General features: G+C 45.6%; 1 protein-coding gene across 1 annotated transcript; it reads left to right on the top strand.

Annotated features, from left to right (window-relative positions):
• Positions 1-1,091: 1,091 nt before the first annotated feature.
• LOC309535386 (uncharacterized protein) lies at positions 1,092-5,447 on the top strand (the record flags this gene model as incomplete). Its single annotated transcript, XM_082228422.1, has 4 exons — positions 1,092-1,191; positions 1,768-1,911; positions 3,356-3,493; positions 5,186-5,447. 4 exons carry the CDS (start codon positions 1,092-1,094, stop codon positions 5,323-5,325), a joined length of 522 nt encoding a protein of 173 aa, XP_082084548.1. The 3' UTR covers positions 5,326-5,447.
• Positions 5,448-7,897: the final 2,450 nt, after the last annotated feature.

The raw sequence follows: 7,897 nt of genomic DNA on the forward strand, positions 1-7,897 counted from the left end.
ATCAGCCCGAGAAATGAAGCAAATTCACAGCTGCAGCTAGGACCAGGGACCTATACAAATACAACCAGTCCTTTCTCCAGACCAAAGGTATGAAAATGCTAGCTTCCCATCAAACTTAAAAGCCACATTCTGAGGGTGCCATGAAGACTCTTAGCAGTTTGGGCAGAGAATATGGCATTATTGGTACATATCTATTCTTTAAATGTGTATTGGCCATTTCATCACACATCTTCAGCTGTCACCATCAATCCCTCTCTTGGGAAATGTTTGGTAAGATTGCTAAGAATTTGAAGTAAGTCTTGTAGACCTCCAACAAAGTTTCCTCAATTTTCCAGCTATATGAAATGGCAGCTAATGTGCTGTGTGTCCCCTTTTTCCAAAGCCATGCACAAAAAAAACATAAATTTCTGCCTGGAACCCTCTGCAAAGTGGAGCCCGATTTCTGTTCTTATCCTGAAGCAAAGTTCTTAACCTGAAGCACTATTTCTGGCTTAGTGGAGTGTGTAACCTGAAGCATACATAACCTGAAGCAAGTGGCAGTCATGCATGCGCAGAAGTGCTTAATTGTGCTTTGCGCATGTGCAGAAGCGCCGAATAGCAACCCGCGCGTGCGCAGATGCAGGTTGCGAACGCTGCGGGTTGCAAACGTGCATCCTGCACGCATCACGTTCGCAACCCGAGTGTCCACTGCATAATGTAATTGTCGCCTCTTGTAGCCTGTAGGAGACAGAGCAGGAGAATACCCGGAGCATCTCTGTACTGCCAAATGATACCAGTGTCATATTCGTTCAGCTGCCACTATGGCTTCCCCTGAGGAATCTTGGGAACTTTCTGATGAGCCAAGAATTCTCTGCTGAAGACTCCTAGCCCATAAACAGTTGTTTCATCTTTACAGGATTCCCCTGGGAGGTGGAATGTCTGCTAAATTGGTAATTAAATGGGCCTTGGACACGATCTACCTGTTCCTCAACATCAAAAGCCACAAAAAAAAGAGTCTTGGCTTGTTTCCAAAGCTGTATGCTAAAGGATATATAAATGCCAACCTTGGTGATCTCTAATCAGCCGACTGAGGGGCAGTTGCTAAGAGCATCATGAGGTCGACCAACATTTTCATCTTCCTTGGCTTCTTCATCCTGTGCCAAGTGGCGCCACCCACTTGTGCCACAACAGAGGGACGTCCTTTTTTTGGCAGTAAGTCTTGAGGGGAACTGCTCGGAAAGGTCCTGTTTTTTGGGGGCTCCCAAATGGGCTTTGTGAGGGTTTACTTCCTAACATGTAAGCAGCTGGAGATCATGCAGTTCTCCTGCGGTGCTTGTCTGTTTCATTATACAGTTTTAATTCATGCCCATTGTTTTAATATTTCTATGCAAACTGCTTTGTGACTTTCTCCAGAAAAGTGGGAGATGGATCTATTTAAAGAGAATAGCAAATTAAATGTGAGGAGAAGATGGACAGTATTTGCTGATAATATATTTGGATCCTAGTAGTACATTTGGGTCTCCACAAATAATATCTATGCAACTTTGAGATTGCAGGTGTGTGTCTTTCTTATCCTTTGGATGAAACCAGCTGGCCCCAAAGTAAAACCAAGAGGTCAGAAACATGATGGGGAAAATATATAGTTTTATTTTTCTTTTCACTGCCAAGGTCTTTTCTCCATTTGTCTCTGCATCTTCTCCCTTCTTTTGTTCCCTCGGAAAAATGCTCCTAACTATTCCTGCACTCTCACTGGTATCACTGAAATTCTTCCTTTTTCCATTTTTTAAGTTAAACTTGGGGATTGTCCTCGCAACGATGCCATCTGCCATGGGAAACCCGATGGGAACCGGTGCTTGAACGACACTCAGTGCCCAAGTTCACTGAAATGCTGCCCAGGCCCCTGTGGCAAAACCTGCCTCCAGCCTGTGAATGGTATGGTGTTCCAGTTCCTGCCTCTAGGGGGGATATTGTGGGCATATGTTGGGGGGTTGGGGGTGGCAACCTATGCGCACGTCTGGGATGCTTGTGAGTTGTGCGATGTGGAGTGCAGAGTGTGTTCTAATCCTCCGTGTGCCTTTGTTTATCTGGCCTTCCTGTTGCTGCGTGTAGCTGCATGATTGGTGGGTTGCGTCCTGAGTGTGGCTGGGGCATTCTGGTTGGCTGCCACACTAAGTGCACCATTCCCTGTCCATTGCATTCCTGTGCAGTTGATCACACACTGCTTTCTCATGAGCTGTGTCCAACCTTGCAGTTTGTACACACCCAATAAGGGCACTTGGGAACCGTCCCTGGCATGTTAACAGGTGGGCATCATCCCAAGGGGATGATGTTCCTATTTCCATTTTGCCAGGCAGTAGCAGACTCAGTCGGCATTACAGTCATACCTTGGGTTACAGACGCTTCAGGTTGCGTGTTTTCGGATTGCGCACCACGCCAAACCCGGAAGTACTGAAACGGGTTACTTCTGGGTTTTGACTCTCACGCATGCCCAGAAGCGTTAAATTGCGCTTTGCACGTGTGCAGAAGTGCCAAATCGCAACCCGCACGTGCACAGATGCGGTGCTGTGGGTTGCGAACGTGCCTCTCGCATGGATCACGTTCACAACCCGAGCGTCCACTGTACTCCCTCCCTGGTGCCCTGAGTGCATTCCAGGACTGGGGTAGTTTATGTCCCCTTAATTTATACCAGCATAGTTTTTTGTCAGCTTCCTGTGCTTAGGATTGCTCTGAAAGTTGCTATTACAGTAGCTTCCCATCCCGATGCAACAACTGGCAAGTGTAGGGAATCAATGGCTTAAGAAAACCTGTGCAGATGAGGAGGCAGGGTTATGCAAATGATGAAGGCAGCTCCCCCTCCCCCACTGGCATTTGGGGTGCGGGGGAACCCCCTGGACAGCATCAGAGGAGGAGAGCAGGGATCATTCCTCCCTGGGTAATACAGATCCTTACAACAGTACAGGACTACTGCAAGTATTGCCTCCCCTGGGAGATCTGTATGGCCCTTCCGTGAGTTGAATACAACTAGTTTATTTATCGATTCAGCATTCTCTTTTAACTTGGAGCCTGCATGCTTTTCTTGTGGGTGTTTGGGAGGGATGCTTCCAGTCTAGAAACTGCTTTAAGCTTTATTCAACATCCCCAGTAAGTATCCTCAGTTTCTCCATGCCAGACTCAGAGTTGGAAACATACAAGCAGGCACTAAGTGACAGAATTAAGCAGAGTCCCGTTTCTGCAGCACAACCTGATGGTGCTCTGATGGTGTTTCCTGCTTGGCAGGGGGTTGGACTCGATGGCCCTTGTGGTCTCTTCCAACTCTATGATTCTATGATTCTATGAACCTTGTTTTGTCTGATATCTTGCATTTTCTCTATTGCAGTGAAACCGGATCACTGTCCACCGGATAGTGAACAAGATATTAAGAATTTTAATGACTGCAATAAAGATGCCGATTGTAAAGGAAAACAGAAATGCTGCTTTGCTTATTGGGGTTCGGAATGTCTCGATACACAGAAAGGTAAGGTATTTTGTATCACTGTACAATGCTTAGGCTTGCTATGCTTTTCTATGGTCGATAGCTACTGGTCATGATATTACTGCAATAATAATAATAATAATAATAATAATAATAATAATAATAATAATATAATCTTCTGCCAGGTCTTTTCTAATGTGCCTCCTCCACAATAAGTCCGGAGGGTGGCAGCATGAAAACGGGCCTTTTTTGCAGTGGCTCCCCGTTTGTGGAATGCTCTCCCCAGCGAGGTTTGCCTGGTGCCTTCATTATACACCTTTAGGCACCAGGCAAAATTGTTCCTCTTTAACTAGGCTTTGGGGTGATTGTCATCCAACGCCCTTTTAAAACGTGGTGGGGTTTTTTTGGGGGGGAGGGGTTATTCTGTTGTTTCTGTTTTTATTTTGTGTTTTTATACTGTGAACCACCCTGAAACCTGCGGGTATAGGGCGGTATGCAAATTTAATAATTATTAATAAAACAATACTAAGGATATTTATACCTCGCCCTTTCCCCAGCCACACTGGGTGGCTTCCAGCCAAATGTAAAAACATAATAAAATGTCAAACATTCAAACGGCAGAATGCCTCTCCCCACAGTAGAGCATAGAATGGTAGAGTCAGGCAGTGAGGGAACCTCAGATAATGCAGCCATGAGAGATGGCCATCCAAACTCCTCTTAATAACCTCCAAGGAAGGAGAGTCCACCACTGTCTCATGGGAGTCTGCTCTGCTGCTGATGTTGGAGTCTGTGAGTGGGAAAGGAGTTTTGTGTCTCTTTCCTGCTTCTGGGCTTCATAGGCACATCTGATTGGCCCCTGAGAGATAGAAGGCTGCAGTTGATCATACTTCAGTCTGATCCAGCATGCTGGGGACCATGCCAGGTCTGTGGACAGCCTTAACCTATCCATTCCAAGAGTGTACGCTTTCCAGTCCGGGGTCCAGAAGGTCAGTAGCTTGAGGAGGCGGCATGAGTCAGAGACGGAGGTCAGGGCATGAAACATGGCTGGCAGATAGTGCTTCGCAGCTGGCAAAGGAAGAGCAGAATCCCAGGCGAACTTAGTCCAGAGCATTCATATATACCTGGAGGAGCATCTCCACCCCCATTATTGCGCCTGGACACTGAGATCCCGCTCCGAGGGCCTTCCGGTGGTTCCCTCACTGCGAGATGTGAGGTTACAGGGAACCAGGCAGAGGGCCTTCTCGGTAGTGGCGCCCATCCTGTGGAACGCCCTCCCATCAGATGTCAAGGAAATAAACAACTATCTGACTTTTGGAAGACTTTTAGAAGACATCTGAAGACAGCCGTTTAGGGAAGTTTTTAATGTTTGATGTTTTATTGTGTTTTTAATATTCTGTTGGGAGCCGCCCAGAGAGTCTGGGAAAACCTAGCCAGATGGGCGGGGTATAAATAATAAATTATTAGTATAGTTATTCATGTGGCTTGCCAATTGCATGAAATGATGTTCCACGTCTGCTTACTAACTTGTATGTCTAAGAGCCTTTGGAACCTAAAAATGGCACAATTCCAGTTACCTCATTCACTTAGGTCCCTGACAAGGCGATCCCTAAATGCTAATCTTCAGGGCTTTGAAAAATGAGCCACGTGGCTACGGGTGAATCATTTTATCGGTAGAACGTTTTTTAAAAAAGAAAAAGTATAATGCTTATGTGTTGTCACCCATCTTTACTACAGAAAAGCCTAAAAACTGCCCTGAAAACGTTTTCAAATGTCCTAAGATATTGAGGGGTGAGTGTACTCATGACACTCAGTGCAAAGGGGTGAAGAAGTGCTGTTTCTCTGACTGCGCCTTGCGCTGTGTGGATCCAGTATAAAGTACCTGAGACACAGGATGCTTCTGCAGAGAAGGAGACAACTTGTTCCCACGGTCATCCAATGGAACCTCGGTGTGATCCGGCTGAAACACAAATCTTCCAATAAAGTTGTCTAGATCAGAGCTTTGCCATTTGTAATTATTTTATCTCATCATTCTTCTTCTTTTTAGCAATTTATACTAAGCAATGATCTGAGAAACTGCTGCATTCTGGAGCCTATTGTTCTAGGACCAATCAGACTGCTGCATTTTGGATCCTATTCCACTCAGTACATAACACCTATGCAATCCAGCTTACAGGCCAACATGGTTCTTGGTTGGTTAGCATCTGTTAGGCACGTCCAACTCCCAAGAGACTGCGATCTACTCCCAGTATTAAAAGTGGGCGTCTGAAAAGCTAAGTCAAATAGATACAGCAAGAGGAAGTTCTAAGACTCACTGACAAACAACTGTACAATGTTTCAGGTAGGAGGGTTTGGACAGCTCACCAAATTGCCACCAGAGGGAAGTATGGAGCTAAAATGTATTAACATCTTGCAAAACTTTAATTCTCCAGAGTTTTATAGTTTGGGAAACGCCACTTTAGAGGTCCCATTTTCTGAGTAGTGTAGGTGTGACTCATCTTATTAAGTGCAGGCACAGTTCAAGGCCAGTGAACTTGGTGCTCACATGCCATTATTTTTAGATTGAGGAACAGTATTCTAATCACGTCTGGGTTGAGCTAGAAACTGTTGCTTTGAGCACTTACCTTTCAGAAGATATATTACTGCATGAAACAAAAAGAAGACAGTTCTACACCCACCCCATAAGGAGCCTTTGACGTTCATTTCTGTGCCTGAACCCAACAATGTTTGTCAGCAGCAAAGGTCTTCTGGTTACATCTGGATTGGGCCACAAAAACTCTGTTGCTCTTGCTTTTGAATTATGGTGCTGGAGGAGACTCTTGAGAGTCCCATGGACTGCAAGAAGATCAAACCTCTCCATTCTTAAGGAAATCAACCCTGAATGCTCACTGGAAGGACAGATCCTGAAGCTGAGACTCCAGTACTTTGGTCACCTCATGAGAAGAGAATCATAGAATCATAGAATAGAATCATAGAATCATAGCGTTGGAAGAGACCACAAGGGCCATCAAGTCCAACCCCCTGCCAAGCAGGAAACACCATCAGAGCACTCCTGAAATATGGTTGTCAAGCCTCTGCTTAAAGACCTCCAAAGTAGGAGACTCCGCCACACTCCTTGGCAGCAAATTCCACTGTCGAACAGCTCTTACTGTCAGGAAGTTCTTCCTAATGTTTAGGTGGAATCTTCTTTCTTGTAGTTTGGATCCATTGCTCCGTGTCCGCTTCTCTGGAGCAGCAGAAAACAACCTTTCTCCCTCCTCTATGTGACATCCTTTTATATATTTGAACATGGCTATCATATCACCCCTTAACCTCCTCTTCTCCAGGCTAAACATGCCCAGCTCCCTTAGCCGTTCCTCATAAGGCATCGTTTCCAGGCCTTTGACCATTTTGGTTGCCCTCCTCTGGACACGTTTCAGTTTGTCAGTGTCCTTCTTGAACTGTGGTGCCCAGAACTGGACACAGTACTCCAGGTGAGGTCTGACCAGAGCAGAATACAGTGGCACTATTACTTCCCTTGATCTAGATGCTATACTCCTATTGATGCAGCCCAGAATTGCATTGGCTTTTTTAGCTGTCGCGTCACACTGTTGGCTCATGTCAAGTTTGTGGTCAACCAAGACTCCTAGATCCTTTTCACATGTACTGCTCTCAAGCCAGGTGTCACCCATCTTGTATTTGTGCCTCTCATTTTTTTTGCCCAAGTGCAATACTTTACATTTCTCCCTGTTAAAATTCATCTTGTTTGTTTTGGCCCAGTTCTCTAATTTGTCAAGGTCATTTTGAAGTGTGATCCTGTCCTCTGGGGTGTTAGCCACCCCTCCCAGTTTGGTGTCATCTGCAAATTTGATCAGGATGCCCTTGAGTCCATCATCCAAGTCGTTGATAAAGATGTTGAATAAGACCGGGCCCAAGACAGAGCCCTGTGGCACCCCACTAGTCACTCTTCTCCAGGATGAAGAGGAACCATTGATGAGCACCCTTTGGGTTCGGTCAGTCAGCCAGTTACAAATCCACTGAGTGGTAGCAGAGTCAAGACCGCATTTTACCAGCTTCTTTACAAGAATATCATGGGGCACCTTGTCAAATGCCTTGCTGAAATCAAGGTAGGCTACATCCACTGCGTTCCCTTCATCTACCAGGCTTGTAATTCTGTCAAAAAACGAGATCAGGTTAGTCTGACATGACTTATTTTTCATAAATCCATGCTGACTATTGGTAATCACAGCATTCCTTTCTAGGTGCTCACAGACTGTTTGCTTAATGATCTGCTCCAGAATCTTCCCTGGTATTGATGTCAGACTGACTGGGCGGTAATTATTTGGGTCCTCTCTTTTCCCCTTTTTGAAAATAGGGACAACATTTGCCCTCCTCCAGTCTGCCGGGACTTCGCCTGTTCTCCAGGAATTCTCAAAGATGACTGCCAGTGGTTCTGAGATCACATCTGCC

The sequence above is a fragment of the Podarcis vaucheri genome (assembly GCF_965113315.1).
Source record: "Podarcis vaucheri genome assembly, chromosome: 6".
NCBI classification, from domain to species: domain Eukaryota; kingdom Metazoa; phylum Chordata; class Lepidosauria; order Squamata; family Lacertidae; genus Podarcis; species Podarcis vaucheri.